Here is an 18,121-nt window from a genome sequence, read left to right on the forward strand (position 1 = left end):
TCCTTTTCTTTAATAGATAAAGACCTAACTAAAATTTAAAAATAATTAAAATGTGCTCTATTTCACGAAAAAAATAGGATCGAACAATTTTTTTACCCTAACTTATAATAAGCAACTAAGCATACTTGGTTTCTTTTTCCTTTTCTCAAAAATTAAATAATAAATGGTTAAAATTGTATAAAATTGGATTGGGTGATTGTTTGTCTGGGACATCGAACGGTGGAAGAAAAAACTTGAATTTGGGGAAGTTGCTGGACTGAGAGTGGATCCTTCATTCATTTCTCATTTTCGTGATTGGTTTACAAAGGTCAGGTCAGAGTTAAGAAGCAGGCTTATAATATGCCTATGGTCCTTTTGCCCCTATTTTTTCGTGAAACCATGGCTTCGCACATCTTCTCCCTTCTTCTTATGTTCTTCTTCGTCACTCTCGTCTCTGCTTCTTCCTCCGACACTTCCCAACTATTCCGGAGCTGGTGTGACCACCACGGCAAGATATACTCCTCCGACGAAGAGAGAAGCTACCGCCTCAAAGTCTTCCAGGACAACTATGACTATGTCCAGCGTCACAACCAGATGGCTAATTCCCCTTATACCCTCTCCCTCAACGCCTTCGCCGATCTTACCCACCAAGAATTCAAGGCCTCTCATCTTGGCGCTCTTTCCTCTTCCTTCCTCAGATTCAAGAATCATCAAGATCACCAGTCCCGCTATCACAATGACAATGACAATGACAATAATATCCTCCGTCAGGTTCCTTCTTCAATTGATTGGAGAAATGAAGGGGCGGTTACTCCCGTCAAAAACCAAGGAAGCTGCGGTACACTACCTCATTTCTCTTCCAATTCATGCTTTTCTGTGGATTCACTATCTTTTGAATCTTACTTCAGTATCACCATCAAACAAAGACTTGTCCTTTTAGTTTTGCTTTATTCTAAAGGAATAAAATTTACAGCTTTTGGGGGAAAGGAAAAGCTTTTCCCCCGCTCTCTTTTAGTACTATGCAGACTTATATATATGTTTGAGAGATTCAGTGATGAGTATATATTACTATTATGTAGGGGCTTGTTGGGCGTTCTCTGCAACAGGAGCTATTGAAGGTATAAATAAGATTGTGACAGGGACCCTTGAAAGCCTTTCTGAACAAGAACTGGTTGATTGTGATAAAAAATACAACAGCGGCTGTGAAGGTGGTCTCATGGACTATGCTTATCAATTTGTGATTGATAACCACGGAATCGACACTGAGAGCGATTATCCATTCCTTGCTCATGATGCCGCTTGCAACAAGAACAAGGTATTTACTCGCTTAAATGTTGATTGTGCTTGTTAGCCTCTCAAAGTTGTGATTGTGAATTACATAGCAACTATTTTTTTTCTTTCAATTGATATTGATGAATAGATGAAGAGGCGTGTTGTTACAATTGATGGTTATACTGATGTGCTCCCAAGTAATGAGAAGAAGCTCCTAGAGGCTGTTGCAACTCAGCCTGTAAGTGTAGGCATATGTGGCAGTGCTAGGGCTTTTCAGTTATACTCTCAGGTTGGTCTTGTTGCTCAACAATGTATAATTTTGTTTAGTTAAAAATTGTGTAATTAAATGTTGATCATTTTTTTGTTTTCTGCAATAGGGTATCTTCACCGGACCATGTTCAACTGCTTTGGATCATGCAGTGTTGATTGTAGGGTATGGTTCAGAGAACGGAGTAGATTATTGGATTGTTAAGAACTCGTGGGGAACATCATGGGGAATGAATGGTTACATACACATGGTGCGAAACAACGGTTCTCAAGGGATATGCGGCATCAACATGCTAGCTTCGTATCCAACCAAGACGACGCCTAATCCTCCTCCTCCGCCACCACCAGGTCCTACAAAATGTAATCTGTTTACTTACTGTCCAGCAGCGGAAACCTGTTGCTGCTCGTGGCGTGTTCTTGGGTTGTGCTTATCATACAAATGCTGTGGGTTAGACTCTGCTGTGTGCTGTAAGGACAATAGCCATTGTTGCCCTCAGGATTATCCTATTTGTGATATAAGAAACGCTCAATGTCTTAAGGTTTGTATGAACTGCTCTTATTTGTTACCTACTATACTACCACACTTGTGCAAACTCTCATGCTCTAATCATATCTAAGTTATGCTATTAACAAGTTTTAAGATCAGTCATGTTAGTTGATTATTATGTTTTCTTGGCTGCAAATTTTGATTTATGCTTACTAACTGTCTGTATGCTTCCAGAGAGTTTCGAATGGGACAACAACGATGGCATATGAGAACAAAGACTCTATCCGTAGGTCAAGAGGTTGGAGCTCTGGTTAAGGGTTAATGTTCTATGTCATCCATTTGTATCATTAAGTCATTTTAGTTCCTATCTTGTTTGTATCTAAGGAGTCATTATTGTTATACTATGTAGCAGATTTTTAGGGCTTGGAAGGAAACACAATTATTTTACAAATGGATGATATGGATATAGCTATTGCTTTCCCAATCTGAATGTAATACTGGATAAAGTAGTAAGTACATCATCGTATGTTTGGAGCCTTCAGTTTTATTAGCCTATTATATTCTTTTATGTCAATTACGAGAATGAAAACATATCTGAATAACTTGCTTCCCAAGTTGCTGGGGCTATCTTCTCCTGGTTAGCCATTCGGCCCCTTTTCATTAAGCTGAGTTCTAGTTGGGAAGATTATCGCGGGCTTCCCTACGCCAAAAACGCCATTCACTCTAGGGGAAGTGGAATACCTAGCTTCCACTGCTTCCTTCCATAGTTTAACACCTTTAGACTATGTGAATTGGATTTTAGGCATAATTACTTGTGATCCGTTACACAAGCCATAACTCAGCTTAATCCGTTATACATGATGAGAATGACTTGGTTCTATTTGCTTTAATTTTGAGTTTGTAAGTAACAAGTTTAATGACTATCATGACTAAATTATCAAATGGTCATAACATCAATGTCATTATAATTTAATCTCTATATAAATTATCTTTTATCTCTTAATTTTACTATTCTGATATACTTCTCATACTAACTTGAGCGTCGAATTATCTTTTGCAGGTACCTATCCTTTGTGTTCTTTTTCTTGCCGAAGTATACGAGACAAACTCGATTCCCTCTAAGACGAGACCTCGGAGCTCTTACCATATAAGAACAACTTGGATAAATTAAAGCAATTGTTCTTCGTCTTGGTGAAAATACATGCAGGGAGGTAATTCTTGTGAGTATAAGACATTATACTTGCCCTTACAATCCCTTTTAATTGGTAATATGTCATAACTCATACAGTAAACTAAATGCAAGTTGCCAAAATTCTGTATGTTCTAGACTTCTGTTGATTGCCAAAATTTACTCTCGCTGGACGGCAAAGCGGTTAATAACCTTTTCTTCCAAACAAATCATGCTAATATCGTTAATAGTTCGTTGTTAACTTAATGATTTGTTTCCTAACAGAAAAACATTCTTTATGTAATTGACCTTTCATCTTACTCCCTTTGTCCCTATTTGTTTTGGCCTTTGCCAAATGTGCTGTGACTAAAATCCCTGAAGCAAATATATTAAAATAAATAAATAAGTAATCCATTGAGCATATGGGTGAAGAGATTGCAAAGCGAAGAGCATTATTACTAATACAGCTCAATCACAGAAATTAACATGAACGATTTAAGAATTATCATTTCATTTATTTAAGGTCAACTATAACAGAGGGTATTCAACTATAACGCAAACAATAACCCTAAAACCATCTTTAGACTTTTAGCAACCTTACAACAACACTCAGTAGCCAATAATGTGTGCAAGAAGTCATACAAGGCTAACCAGGAAGAACATTTATGTCGACATACATACGGGGCTTATGTGTTTGATAAACAACTAAAATCAATGATGAATCCATGAAGCTGCATAATGTGACCAAAAAGATTATGAAAATTGCCAATAGCAGTTATTTCCTTCGCATGTTTCAACAATCAACATTGTTATCGAGACTTGTTACAAGCTAACATGACAGATTGCTACTACCAGAGTCACCTATAATATAGTAACTGATGCGGCAGTTGCTAACAAGCAGTAGTCCTATTTGGCTATATACATCAGCAGCAAACTACTCTAAAAGATAATCTAATGCTGTCAGTGTCAGATAGCAATATTAACGCCAGATAGCTGATTCAAAATTAACTGGATGGTAAAGATAATCCCATATGCCTGTAGCTGTACAGTTGCTAAATTGATTTAATAACTCTTGCCTGTGATGAAATCCCATTATGGTTTCAAGTATTAGTTTCTTGTTATTTAACACTATAAGCAAGTCTTAATTGCAAACAAGAAGAACTAGTGTAGTTTTATATCATACGTCTGATTGATTTTCCTCCTCCTTTGGTTCATACAAATTACAATAATTGTATTTATTATTCTGTTTAACATGTATCACAAAATCAAAACAACTTTAAGGCAGGATGGTTAAGGATATAAAGGAAAGGAAAAATATAACCAAAAAAAATTTACAGATTTTTCCAATAGGTTCATGGTGGTGTTGGTTTCAGAGCAAAACAGAACATATGCAATAATAGCTTGGCGTTTTGCCCTTTGCAGCCAATATATGTAAGGAGAGAAAGAGAATATTCTAACTACAATTAATCACACTCCTTGTTTAACTAAAGAACTAACTTGTTTAAGACTATGCGATCTCAAGAGGAAGAGGAAGAAGAAGGGAAGACATCTTTGACCGCAGAAGCAGCAGTGAGGTAGTTGAGTGTGTTCCTCAGTGTCTCCTTCTCCCTCTTCAACCTCGCCGCCGTGTCCTCCAATTCCAGCAAAGCCTGCTGCTCTCTGGGTGCGCCCTCGAAGGTGCTCCCAACGAAGAACGAAAACGGCGTCGGAAACAGGTTCCTTCTCAAATCCCCAACCTCCTTCTCAGGCTTCCCGCCCAACCGATTCGACAATCGAATTACGTCCTTCATGTAAGTCTCCACCTCGCCGGCAAGCCCCTCCAGGTCAAGGTCCTCCGACGCCGACGAAGGCCTGTCCTCCAGCCACGTCACCTCCGCTACCAAATAGGGCTTGGTCCTCACAACCTTGGTGACGCGGAACCGCTCTTGGCCCTTGCAGATGAGGAAGAACCTGTCGTCGACGAGGCGCTCGTGCTTTATGACCTCGCCGACGCAGCCGACTTCGGCGGTGCCGGAGACGGCGTCCGTGTAGATAACTCCGAAGCGGAGATCGGTGTGGAGGAGAGTGTGCATCATGATGCGGTAGCGGAACTCGAAGATCTGAAGAGGGAGGATGGCACCGGGGAATAGGACGAGTGGGAGAGGGAAGAGTGGGAGCTCGACGACGTCGTCGGACTTGGGGGAGTTGGTGTGGTGCTTCTCGGAGAAGGAGGAGGCAGAGCAGCGGAGAAGAGAGAGGAGTTTGCGGCGGCGGCGGTTGGCGACATGGAGGTGGTGCGGTTTCGGTGGGAAGTTAGGGTTGTTGCAGTAACGGAATGAAGAGAGTGGTGCGTTGGGGTTTAAGGAGGGGTTGTTTGACGAAGAAGAAGGTGAAGGGATGAAGTGTAGGAATGCCATGTTCGGCTCTTCCTTGTTTTTCCAAATTGGACTTTTGGAATAAAAGAATAAATGAAGGATAATTGATTGGCGTTAGTTAATCGAATGGCCTATGTGGTTAGCATTGCTTGTTCTTGTTGCCACATAACCATTTCCATTCCAATCCAGTCCACCGCACCCTCTCTGGCTTAGTGATTGATTAGTGGGATAAGTGTCTGTAATTACTAATTACTAGTTAGAGCGACACTGTTGCGCACTTCACTTCGTTCTTGTCCTTCTCATCTCTGGAAATAAAAAATAAAAAAAATATCCAGTTGACTGTTGAGATTAGAGTAGATAGATTTCCCAAAATCTGGTGGTTTAAGCGGAAGCCTCACTTTGTGTGGATGGGATAATCGCCTCCGTGTGGTTCTGCATATTCCACGTGGGAATCCCACTCGTTACTGTCAGAATTATTTATATTTGGGCTACCTTGGAGGCTAGAAGGCCCAAAACAAACCAAGAGAAAATTGCAACACGACAGTACACTAATCATGGGCTATGAACTGAATGGTTACTCATGGACATATACCTCTTGAAATTTTGTTGCAAAAAACCTGAAATGTATTATTTATGGACACGGATGTTACGACGTTTTTAGATCCCATCTGAAATTGATGATATTGATAGTAAATTATTTTTTGTTGGAACGAAATAGATTAGCTCAAATGATTGAATAAACTAAAGCCGACCAAAAAAATAAAGCCGACCAACCACTAAATTTAATGAAAAGAAAAGAAGCAGATGAGATAATAATGTTTAATGTGAATGTGTCGTATTCACATTGGCTTCCTCTGCGTTCACCCATGACGCAGCGTGTCCAAAACAGAGAGCGCGTGTGGAACGTGTTGAATTTTCGAAGAGATATATATATATATATAGAAGGCACACAGCTTGTGCCGGAATCATCTTATCGACAGAAAAGAAAAGAAAAGAAAAGAGAATCCAATTGTTGTGAGAAGAAGAGGAAAAATGGCGGAGGAAGGAGTAGTGATTGGTTGCCACAGCGTGGATGAGTGGAAGGATCAGCTCAAGAAGGCAGAAGACTCCAACAAACTGGTTCGTAATTATTGTTCCCTTGTTCATGTATCCATATATAATTGGTTATTTATTTCTAATAATGTTATGGTACATTTTGGGCAGGTTGTAGTGGATTTCACAGCTTCTTGGTGTGGGCCGTGCCGCTTCATTGCCCCAATTGTGGCGGAGTTTGCTAAGAAGTTCACAAATGTGGCGTTCCTGAAGGTGGATGTGGATGAATTGAAGACTGTGGCTGAGGAGTGGGGAATTGAGGCGATGCCAACCTTCCTCTTCATCAAACAAGGTAAATTAGTAGACAAGGTCGTTGGTGCTAAGAAGGATGAACTTCAATCCACTATCACCAAGCATGTTGCTGCTGCTGCTTGAACCATCTTTCCATACATGACTTCGTCATCGCCATCTTATCCGTAATAATAAGTGATGAATAATTCTAGTACTAGTTTTAGATGCTCAATTTCTACCCACATTGCACTTTAATTACCTGTATTTTAAGTCAGTTCGGGACTTAGTAGTAGTACATGCACCGTTGCATTATCCTACTTGTGATTAAGTTGTAATTGTTGAAATTAAATGAGCATAATATCATTTATCAAAACAGTTGACCCCCTTCTATTCTGAATTTATCCCATCTACTACCTACTAATTTTATTCTTAGAGGACTTGAGCCTACCTATCCCCTGTAGATCTATGTACAAAAGGTGGTTGTTTCTGTAAAAATTTATTATTGTCGAGTAACAAGTATAAAGGGGGCGAAAGAAAATAGTGCCAAAGGCTGCTTTTGGTTTTGAGATTTGAGAACAATACACTGAAAACAAGAAACAAAAAATAAAAATATAAAAATTAATGTTTTTATATTTTATTTAATAATAAATTAAAATAAATTATGAAAATTTAATTTATTTTTATTTGTTTTATTAAAAAAATTAAAAAAAAATACATTAATAAAATATATAATTATAAAAAATTAATAAAAATAATAAAAAAATAAAAAATAAATTATATCCTTCGTTAGTATTTTAATATTTTTTATCAAAATAAACATAAAATATACTAATTTAATATCTCTAAATATAATATCTTTATCTATATTTTACTAATTAAATATAATTTTATGTCTCTGTATTTTTGTCTTAGTATCCTACTTTTGTAAACAAATCCAGTCAAATAAACAAGATACGAAGAAATAAAAGGTAAATAATATAAAAGACTTACAAATTTAATATTTTAAAATTGTGTTAAACGTAGTACTTTTTTTTTTCATTATGTGTATTTCTACTTAATCCATGTTGGGTAATTATGTCTTTTCGGTGCTGGAAACCTCCCAGGGTGGCTTAACAACTATAACAACAATTGGAATATAATATTTTTTTTTAAGTTGCGCTGATCAATCTTACCTCTATTCCTATGGAATAAACCACGTGATTGTAAGATTATGTGTCTAGGACAAATATGACTCATTATCTAATAACACATGGAAATTGCGTATAACTTCAATCTTATGAAACAAGCACAAATATGGATACAAGATGGCGGTACGGTACCAACAAGTGGAAGCTTCAAGAGCATTCATTCAATCATGATTGGTGAAATATCTTATATCTCTCTATAGTTCACAACACATGGGGGTAACAACGAGGATCGCGTGTAATGTGGTCGCTTTCTCACGTCACGAGTCACTTTGGATATTACTTGAAAGTGATTGAATGAATGGCTACTACATTTAAAATGAATGAATTATCATCTTCACACGAAAATACAAGTTATATGACAAATATTGAAATATATAAATTTGGCCACATAACATATTTTGCATCAACAACAGGGAGAGATGGCTAGCTAGACACATCTCACCACTTACCAAGTGAAGTTGACTTAGTAAAGGAAAAGTATAATTTATTCATCAAATAAACCCTTGGAGACAGTTTCTTTTCAGTTATTTGAATTGGGGTCTTCACTAGCTGCAGCATGATGAGTATGTACAGTTCTCTTTGCCAGCGATATCTTCCATGGATTTCCACCTAATTCTTCAAACACCACTATCAAGTTCTTTGTTGCCTTTAGCCAGGACCTAGGCACGTGGTACCTGCCAAATTCCAAACATAATTAATTGGTCAAACTCAAACATGTGATCTTATTTGTACTTAAATATAGCAACATTGGATCTCACACATTGCAACTAAAGTAATACACAAACTTCCACACCCCTTAAGCCAGAATACTTTATCAATGGCTCTGAAAGTGGCATTTTCTTGAAAGTTGTGTAAAGAAGAAAAGTGGTACCATCGTTGGGTGGGTTGTCCGCAGCCAAGTTGGCACTTGACAGCGGGGCGGAATGGCCCAGGATAGCTGCAAGAATTGCATCCACCATTTGCATAAGTCATCCAATATCTGCCTATGCTTTCTCCATTAATCCATACTTGACCCTTTCCCATGCTTCCCATGTCCAAAGCCAATGGTTCATTTCCATCCGGTGCATCGAAATAAGCCTGAAGTGTTCATTTATCATGTTAAAGTACAAACTCCCAAGTCATTAAAAGAAACTCTTGTTTACCTTGTGCCATTTCAATTGAGATTGTTTTTGGTTAGCTAGAGACTCTTGGAACCAATCAATAGATGAGACCCCATCAGGAGAGACCAAATTCACAGCTTCTCCTTTTAGTCCAATCTAGTGAAAACAAACAAACAGTAATTAGCATTTGAAGTGTGTGAGTATATATAAAAACAAAAAGCCAAACATGCACAACATTTTTTATGACCTGGTATGACCATCCATTCCATGACAGATCTTGCTGTCCATGATCAAGACCATGGAGCAAAACTGGACCAGTGATCCCTGTCTCCCATGTCTCATAATGCCGGCCAACGTTCTTACAACAAAAGGAAACCAATCAAATTGAAAACTAACAACGGAGTTGGTGAAGTTCATCAAGATGGATTCAGAAGCAAAGAAGGACTAACCGGTAATCCAACAGTTACACTGAGAAGTGCTATTTTGTTTGTTCCAGCACGTAGGTTGATGGGGCCATTAAATGTGCAACTTCTCTGTTCCCTAGTCCCAAAAGCCGACCCTGCAAACACAATTTAGTTCATATTGTTGAAGCTTGATTCAGCAAAGCTCAAACATGAGAACTACCAAGTGGCAAGATTAATGGCATGCCTGAAAATTGTCCATTTACAAACACATGGACAGCATGTCCTGCAGATTGCACACTAATGCTTGGTTTATTTCCTCCTCTAAGAAATGATTCTGTTGAACTTATGTCCATGCTGCATCATGCAAACCAAACAGATTTTGTAGCATTTATTTCAACCAACCCTCCTCCAAATAAATGTAAAAACATTTAATTTCAAGCTACTTACTTGGTTATGTACCATAGGTAATCACTGGTGTCTCTAGTAACATTAAGCTGTTCCAAGAGTCCGGGAGAAGCCATCCTTGAACTTTCAGCCAGAGAAGATAGATCTTCATCATAGGTCTCCCATGATAATGACTTGTGAATGATAGGCAGCATTATTACCTTTGAATCATGAACTCTCACCTTCATGAAAGGCAAAATGATACAATCAATTTCTTGGTACAACTAAAAAAATACTTAAATACCATTTCCAATTTTCGATCACTTAATCTTACTTTGGCAGTGTTGAACACATCGGTTATGCAATCAGGGAGGATGCTTATGGACCAAGGAGGTAAGTCATAGTTCTTGTTATTGAACATCACCTTTGCAGAAGATTGTGCATGATAATTGGCTAGAAAAGCAGCACATACTCCATTCCCTGAAGAGAACACATGAGCCTGGAAATTCACAGATACATGGTGGTGGGTTTTGCTGATAGTTTGTCTAATATAAACACATAGAAAAGTGAATTTGCTCAATATCAGAAAAACTGACCTGCTGATATGCTCCTAATGAAGTAACAGTGGGATCCGAAGAAACTAAAGCATGCTCACATCGTTTGATAGCTTTGTGAAGATCCTTCAAATGATTATATTTTGGTTGTCTAGTCAAACCTAAACATAATGAATGTTATAACATGTATCATTAAACTATCTTTGGTGTTACAAGTTACAACAGACTAAAGGAAAGTAATAGTACAGCAGTCAATTTTACTCTTAAGAACATTTACATCTATAATTTAATTTTAGAATTATGATGCATTAAATCAAGGAATATCTTATGATAATATTTGTGACATTCTTACCAAATTCATCAATTGGAGCATCATAGTCATAGCTTGTAGTAATAAATGGGCCTCCAGCTGAACGTCCAAAGTTAGTTCCTCCATGGTACTGTCATTTATCATTCAGGTTTTTAGGGGAGGAAGTGGTGTGTATCAAATTGGGAGTAAACAAAATCTCAAAAGAGGTGACCAACCATGTAATAATTAACATATGAGCCACCCTTTTGTATGAAACGTGCAACCGCAAATGCTAGATCCTCAACCGGTCGCTGATGTATTGGACCACCAAATTCAGTAAACCTTTTATGATCACAAGGAAAAGAAATAAGAAAAAAGGAACAAAATTATCAGAAGTTTCTACACTAGCTTCAAAGTTTTTAGATAGAATAGCCTACCAGCCACTCCAAGACTCAGTCCAGAGGGTAGGCTTGTATGGTTTATTTGGAGAGAAATCATCACAGTAGAAGCCATTACATGAATTTATCTGCAGTGAAGAATTGGATGGATAATTCCTCCATGAAAAGCTGAAGAACAAATGAATCAAGCAATCTCACCACAGGATCAGGGGCATCAGTTTCCTTGCACATGACCCAAGGGACACCAGTTCCCAATCCAACAGCCATCTTTGCAGCCCAGTTTATGTATGCATGGCCAGCAGCTCCCATTGCCCTCCTCTCCGGACCGTACTCGTTCTCAATCTCCAATAAACAACATAAGTGGAGAAGACAATAAAAGTTTTAGATCTTCACTTTAAGTATTATTGATTTACTCAAGGTATTACTTTCAGTTATATAATATACTACATTGTAAGGAACTGCATATTCATACCTGAGAAAGAATGATTGGACCACCCTGAGATTGAAACAAATTTTCACTCTTCATCATCTGGACAATTTTTTGGGTGAAACTTTGCATTGCTGCCTGAAGTAAAATCGGAAATGTCAATTCAGTTATCTATCTGGTAGTTAGCTAACTTAGATTTTGATGAATTGAAGTTCAAGTTCAACCTTGAACGGCCCATTATCCGTTCTGAAGCTAATTCCAGGAACATACTTCAACCAAACAGGTAATCCTCTACTCCATTAAAGAAACTAAACAAGTTAATTTACTGATATAAAACAAACAAAGACAATATAAACAACATCATTGAAAATATTTCCCAAGAGATATGGAAGGTGGAAGTACCCAAAGTTCCACTCAGCGCATACATAAGGACCAATGCGAAGATTGACATAAAGCCCCACTTTCTGCACTGTCTTAATGAAGTTTACTAGATCATATCTTCCTTCAAAATTGTACTGCAACCCAATATCATAAAAGAATAAATTTAAGTGAAAAGGAAGATAAGGAGTAGTGTTAGTACTTAAGTAGTAGTACCTTGCCAGGGGAAGGTTCATGGACATTCCAGAAGACATAAGTGTCTATAACATCAAGGCCTCCGTGCTTGGCCTTTCGGATTAGATCCTCCCACATCTAAGCATACACATATAATGTGACATTTGAAAGAAGCAAGTAGCATGAAGAAAATGGGGCATTAGAATGGACATACTTGGGGGGTACTTCTTGGGTAGTGAATGGAGCCAGATATGAGGATTCTCCTTCGGCCATTGATGAGAAGGGACTTCCTATCATAGGTCACATTGCAATGGATCACCTCAAAACCCAAATAGAAGACAGTTACCAACATCATTAGCATCTTTGAAACTGAAGTACTGGTTCCCATTGCTTGCTGATGGTGTGGAGGGAGGGAAAGTAGTTTGAAAAAATCAAAGTTGGGTGGTGGTTAATGGTTCGTGGTTGGTGGGTGGTGGTTTCTGTCTTGGGTGTATGATCTGAAACACAGTGCTTCAGCCTAAACCATTATGCTACTCCTTCCTCTCACTCTCACTCTCACTCTCACTCTCATGAACCCCCTCTTTGATGTCGTTGGAAAGTGTAACTTATTATCTTTATATCTGAAAGAGAAATGGTAGGACTATAAGAAATTCAATTTTTTTTTTCTAGTTTTTTAGTGATAAAAAATAATAAATTGTAATGGACCTCTAGCATTCTTCTATTTGAAATACAAATACTGTCTTGTTTTGCTCTTATATTTATTAGTTCTTAGTTACATTGCATTGCCATTTGGCATTGTTGGCTGCTCGGTCTTAGTTACATACATGATACATACAAGTAGTCAAGAAGATCATCGTTATTTAGCTTTCCAGGTTAAATTGCAATAAAGTGAGACTTTTCATAATTAAAAAGAAAAAGTCATTCATTTGTTCCTTTCTGTGAAAGTGACTTCTTTTTTTGGTATGTCCTGTACCCCACTGTGAAGTCCCATGTGTTCTCCGCCCTTAAATCTACGCCAAATAGGGACCCTCCTTTGTTTATTAAGATAATCGAAACGCAAGCACAAGCCATACTTTGCTCAACTTACTAACACTAGTTTGTGTAATGCGGTTTCATACCAAAGCATTCCATTTTATTTATTTGCATTTTGTGGTACATCTTAATTTTCTTTTATAGTCTTAGCTCCAAACTAAATCTATCAAATGTCAAAAATGAGTGAAAAAACTTGTCCAAATGTTGCTTTCTTTTACAGCATGGCACATTAAGAATAGAAATAAAAGGGATAAAATTTTAAATCATTGTCTTTTTAGTCACTACTTGCCGATTTTCAAAATAGACAGATAAGCACAAATATGGCATCAATGGGATAAACTTCAATCAAATATATACATTTATATGATTTTTTGACATTCTAAATTATGTTGCTTTTCTAAAAAAAAGTACTTATATATATTATTTCCATTTCTCGTGAGATCTTATGTCTCCAAAACAAAGAGATAGTATATATGAATTTTTGCACTAAGCTATACTTTGCTTCAATTACCAACATGTTTGCAGTAAGCTAGAACGAATTCAACTACAACTTGCAATTACATTACCATTTTAGTAAGCTTATTATTTTATTGATGGTTCATCGATATTTGTTGTCTCCCTGAGCTAGCTCCAAAGATACGAGGTTGGTGCACTTAAAGCTTTCTTGCTTTTCCGTTCACGTCGGTGCGAAACTTTATTTTCCTAAACATCAAATGAAGATCATGATTCATGTGTTAAAATGATCTCATAAAGTGACTGCAGCAGCACCACTATATCATCCCCCATACTGTGCAACTGCCAGCTTCTTTTTTTTAATTTTTGGTCAACGGATACTTTTGTTTACAGATAGTGGGCCCATCTCCAACGGAACCAGCCCAATAATTATGATGACTCATTATGTCCTCTGAAAAAATTAAATTAAATAGCCGTTCCGAAATTCGATAATCATGAAGCAGGTAATGAATAAGGCAAGACATCGCAACGGCCATATAAGCTCATGGTGATGGCCTTATGGATTGTATGTATCTGCCACCTCGCTGTACATAGCTGCAGTGACATAAAGATGCATCAGATGTGTGCACGTGGGGATGTAGCTCAGATGGTAGAGCGCTCGCTTAGCATGCGAGAGGTACGGGGATCGATACCCCGCATCTCCATTTATTTTTTCTGGAAGCCGACCCATTTTTATTTTTCTGGACCTGAAGGCGACCCATTTAGAAGATGAACCCACTCTGGCCCAATAAAAACTTGTAGAATACTAACGCAAGTTGGCACAAAGCTCTGTCTCTGCAGTACCCAGGAATTAGTTATTCGGTTTCGGATCAGATGGATACTCTGGTGTAAACAAAAAAAAATTTTATAAGACATAAGGATATGTATATGTATAAAAAAAAATTTTATAAGACATAAGGATATGTATATGTATAAAATATAAAGTATTTTTTAAATAAATCGTAATAATATTTGATATTTTATTGATATTAAAATTTAAATTAATATTTTTATTATTTTTAAAATTTTATTTTAATTATATAAAATATTTAAAATATTTTTTATTTTAATAAATAATAATATATACTATTTTTAAATTTATTTTAAAATTACATGTTAAGAATAACACTGGACACGCTGATAAGTGATGGTATTTAAGTGTGTTCAAGTGTATTCGATAAAGTTTTTATTTTTTATTAAAACACGGTTGGACACAGCAAATACGCGTATCGGACGATCCAACATGCATCCAACACGTGGACACGATAACTCAGCAAAGTATCAGTACTTCATAGCTAGACTGCACAAGGCCCATTAAAACAGCATCTATGTATGAATGACTAATTGACTTGCTAGAAGGTGACCAAAGTTTGTTCTCGAAAGAGAAAGGATTGTTGATGAAATTGATTTCTCCATTGAATTCTACATCGCTAGTATGAGCGAGGGCGAAGATTAGAATCCTAAATCTTCTGTACTTGTCAGATCCGGAGAAAGAACTGTGCACTGTTTTCGGCACATGAAAATAAAAATGGTAAACCATGAAAATGTTTAGGATTTATTTATTTTGTACTCTAAGATGACATATTAAATTTATAAATTAAGAAAGTTTTTATTAAAAATATTTAAATTTAAGTTTCGAATACATTTATTTTACATTTATTAAATGAAAATATTTAAAATTTTTTACTAATAATAAATTTATTATGTACAATGTATTCTTAGAACACATATTAACTAAATTCGAATATTTATAATAAGAATTTAACTATCTTATATTCTAAAAATATATTTTAAAAATATAATAATAATTTTTTTAAAAAAACATAAAAAAATTATTTTAATAATTTTTATAATATATTCTTTTATGCTATACTTTAACCTATGTCATTAGGACAATTAATAAAATCTTTATAATAATAATAATAATAAAAAATAGTGCTTATATGAAATCTCATAGGGGTGTGTCATGTGTCTGACCGTGTGAGTTTGTAAATTGGCCAAAAAATATAAAAGTGAGAACTTTTTGAATTTTTAAGGAAGAATGTTATATGTATTATCTTTTAATATTAAAAGTGCTGGTGAGAATTGGGGGAAAAATTATTTTTATACTCTATAAAAGAAGTGTAAAAAAAGTATAAACACTATTTTTCATTTTTATTTTTTTAAAGGTTTTGATTTTGATTTTTAATAATATTAACGTATAGGAGTTTTCATAACAAATAGCTACTTATGCACTTCTAAAGTGATTGATATATGAAAAAAATATAATATTATACCATAAATATATTAGAGAAAAATTATTTTGATAGAAAAAAATATCATTTTTTTTTATTAAAGAACCTTATCAATAATGAATTTGTTAGCATAAAATTTTGATATTATAAAAGTTCAACTATGATCATTGATTAGGTGATTGCACTGACTTTGTTAAAAGTTAAATTGAAATATTGTGAGTCAGAAAAAGGTAACATGGGATTGTCACATGATATAAAGGTCGAAAGATTATAGCAGGTGATTCCTATGAATGTTAACACAAAGGCTCGACTTATTATAAAAAAACGGAAAGCCAAAGAGGAGGTCGAAGCCATGACCCACAAGAGTCAAAACAAGATAATCACGTGTGGCTTTTTCAAAAAAGCACTATCCGGAACATGGAGACGTAATGACCTAGAAATTGAAGGAGAGGACGTGAGATGTCAAACTTGGAGGATAAGAGTCTTTATGGTCAAGACAGTATCGTGACCTGAAAAATAGGAGAAAGTTAGATCGTGTGTAGCGAAAAATATTCTGCAAGCATATCCTCATGGTTTATAAATTGGAGAAGTCCAGAAAAAAAGGGAGACTTGAATCAAAAACACAATATCACACACCAAATTTTGTAAATTCTCAATCTTAGCGATGCAATAGAAGATGATGAAGTGTAAGTGCATGTGAGTGTCTGGAGACGACATTTTTATTTTACTTCCTTTACTTTTTCCTTTATTGCCAATTTTTTTTCCTTTATTTTCCTTTTTAAGTATGTTGAATTCCTTTCCATTTATATTAAATTTCAATTTATTTACTGTTTATTTATATTTACCCATTTATTTTCAGTTATTTTTTTATTTCATTTTATTCAGTTTTATCTTTATTCTCTCTTTTCTATTCAAGTACTTTATTTTCGATTATTTTCATTCGCGTTCAACTTCAAATCGACATGTTAATTTATTTGCATTTCGTACTTTCATTCTTGACATAAGCACTAAGTAATTTTCGGGTTGAGCTCACTCTTCTAGAAGAGTTGTATCTGCTTCTCAAACTGAGATCTTGATACAAGCCTGATTCGACACCCTGTCAAAATTACTAAAATCAAGCGAAACAATTTGGCACGTCTGGAGGTACTTTAGTAAGATTGGTTGCTTAAAATGGTTGTTGTGTATGCGTTTGTGAATTGATAAATTTATAACCTATAGCAGTCCAAACGCATCTATTTCTATGTCATCTCAATCATCCTCTTTAACAGAAGGGTCAGACCACGATTTTGAAGAAATAGTACTATATCCACAATCACAAGTCACTAAATCGACATGAGTGCCTATGACTTTTGCTAGAAGGTCGACTAGGCATATGAAAAACACAAATGTGACTTCAGTAGCTTCTCCTAGTGTAGTCGAAGTAAATCCGACTACTTGGACTATGTATGGGTTACCTCAATATTTACCATTTTTGGCTAATCTACCTATTCCTGGGGTATATAAAAATGTTCTGTCGAACCCAATTGTTGGAATAAATCCACAAGCTTTTGTACAAGGATACAATCCGTACTTATATCAATACATGATGGCAAATCCTTCCTATTTGGGACCAATGGTATCGGGACCCATGATATCACAACTACCTCAACAAGGTATTTTGTCAATGTCGACACAACTATATGTAGGGACAATATCAACTCAAATTGATTTGCTGATTCAAACATTGACACAAATGGAGGTGCCTTGTGTGCCTCTGCTATGCCTTCAAAATCTACTGAAATACATAAAGACCCATTGTTCTCAAGAAGGTCGAGGGAATTACCAATGTCAGGGGCAGTTCTACCTAACAATGTAGATTTCTTAGCAGGTTTTAGACAGCAAATAGCAGAAAGTCATCATAGTTTAGTTAAACATTGACTCAATAGATGACAACCGTCTTAAATCCTTTGATAGAAAATAATAATGCTAAGTTTGAATAAATAACAAAGCAGATGAATGAATTGACTGGAGCAGTTCAGGGTAATTATAAGGCACCAAATCTACTAGGAAGTCATCAACCTCACTTGGAAGGTCGTCAATCACCCATAATAATTAATAAGGGTCAAAATCCTGATGATGTAATGAATGGTGCTCGAGAAAATTAGTTTGCCTAATGTGACATTGCACAAGCTGATAAGTAGAATATTTCACAAGCTGTCGAGCATATACTAAATAGGGT

The 18,121-nt window shown here is 36.1% G+C and overlaps 4 protein-coding genes and 1 non-coding gene across 10 annotated transcripts; 3 read left to right on the forward strand and 2 right to left on the reverse strand.

Moving 5' to 3' along the window:
• Positions 1-203: 203 nt before the first annotated feature.
• Positions 204-3,324, forward strand: XBCP3 (xylem bark cysteine peptidase 3). 4 transcript variants are annotated; one of them, XR_001613381.3, is made up of 7 exons: positions 204-817; positions 1,059-1,294; positions 1,400-1,540; positions 1,629-2,057; positions 2,240-2,303; positions 2,418-2,514; positions 3,066-3,324. XR_001613381.3 is itself a non-coding variant. In XM_016312107.3 (6 exons), exons 1-6 carry the CDS (start codon positions 340-342, stop codon positions 3,125-3,127), a joined length of 1,410 nt encoding a protein of 469 aa, XP_016167593.1. In that variant the 5' UTR covers positions 204-339; the 3' UTR covers positions 3,128-3,324. The 4 variants fall into 4 exon arrangements, 2 of the variants coding, with proteins under 2 accessions (XP_016167593.1, XP_020961791.1); XR_002350246.2 differs by having other exon boundaries at positions 212-817; positions 2,415-2,514; XM_016312107.3 differs by lacking the exon at positions 2,418-2,514.
• Positions 3,325-4,490: 1,166 nt separating this feature from the next.
• On the reverse strand, positions 4,491-5,569 carry LOC107607564 (uncharacterized). Its single transcript, XM_021106134.2, has one exon. The coding sequence runs from the start codon at positions 5,567-5,569 to the stop codon at positions 4,691-4,693; it is 879 nt and encodes a 292-aa protein (XP_020961793.2). The 3' UTR covers positions 4,491-4,690.
• A 529-nt stretch (positions 5,570-6,098) lies between these two features.
• Positions 6,099-7,223, forward strand: LOC107610041 (thioredoxin H-type). The gene is made up of 2 exons (XM_016312110.3): positions 6,099-6,646; positions 6,731-7,223. The coding sequence occupies exons 1-2, from the start codon at positions 6,560-6,562 to the stop codon at positions 6,992-6,994; spliced, it is 351 nt and encodes a 116-aa protein (XP_016167596.1). The 5' UTR covers positions 6,099-6,559; the 3' UTR covers positions 6,995-7,223.
• An 883-nt stretch (positions 7,224-8,106) lies between these two features.
• LOC107610039 (beta-galactosidase 5) lies at positions 8,107-12,949 on the reverse strand. Of its 3 annotated transcripts, XR_015892241.1 has the most exons (19): positions 12,360-12,873; positions 12,188-12,283; positions 11,996-12,108; positions 11,818-11,884; positions 11,639-11,731; positions 11,365-11,508; positions 11,206-11,294; positions 11,005-11,110; positions 10,832-10,919; positions 10,522-10,640; positions 10,260-10,424; positions 9,989-10,167; positions 9,786-9,895; positions 9,587-9,696; positions 9,385-9,495; positions 9,180-9,293; positions 8,909-9,114; positions 8,487-8,711; positions 8,107-8,339 (listed from the first exon to the last, which is right to left on the reverse strand). XR_015892241.1 is itself a non-coding variant. In XM_016312106.3 (18 exons), the coding sequence occupies exons 1-18, from the start codon at positions 12,531-12,533 to the stop codon at positions 8,558-8,560; spliced, it is 2,238 nt and encodes a 745-aa protein (XP_016167592.1). In that variant the 5' UTR covers positions 12,534-12,949; the 3' UTR covers positions 8,328-8,557. The 3 variants fall into 3 exon arrangements, 2 of the variants coding, with proteins under 2 accessions (XP_016167592.1, XP_088349805.1); XM_016312106.3 differs by having other exon boundaries at positions 8,328-8,711; positions 12,360-12,949; XM_088493679.1 differs by having other exon boundaries at positions 8,328-8,711; positions 9,989-10,160; positions 10,250-10,424; positions 12,360-12,761.
• Positions 12,950-14,261: 1,312 nt separating this feature from the next.
• On the forward strand, positions 14,262-14,334 carry TRNAA-AGC (transfer RNA alanine (anticodon AGC)). The gene has a single exon. It is a non-coding gene; the product is annotated as a tRNA-Ala (tRNA).
• Positions 14,335-18,121: the final 3,787 nt, after the last annotated feature.

This window comes from Arachis ipaensis, chromosome B7 (genome assembly GCF_059453495.1).
Source record: "Arachis ipaensis isolate K30076 ecotype BB chromosome B7, ASM5945349v1, whole genome shotgun sequence".
Taxonomy (NCBI): domain Eukaryota; kingdom Viridiplantae; phylum Streptophyta; class Magnoliopsida; order Fabales; family Fabaceae; genus Arachis; species Arachis ipaensis.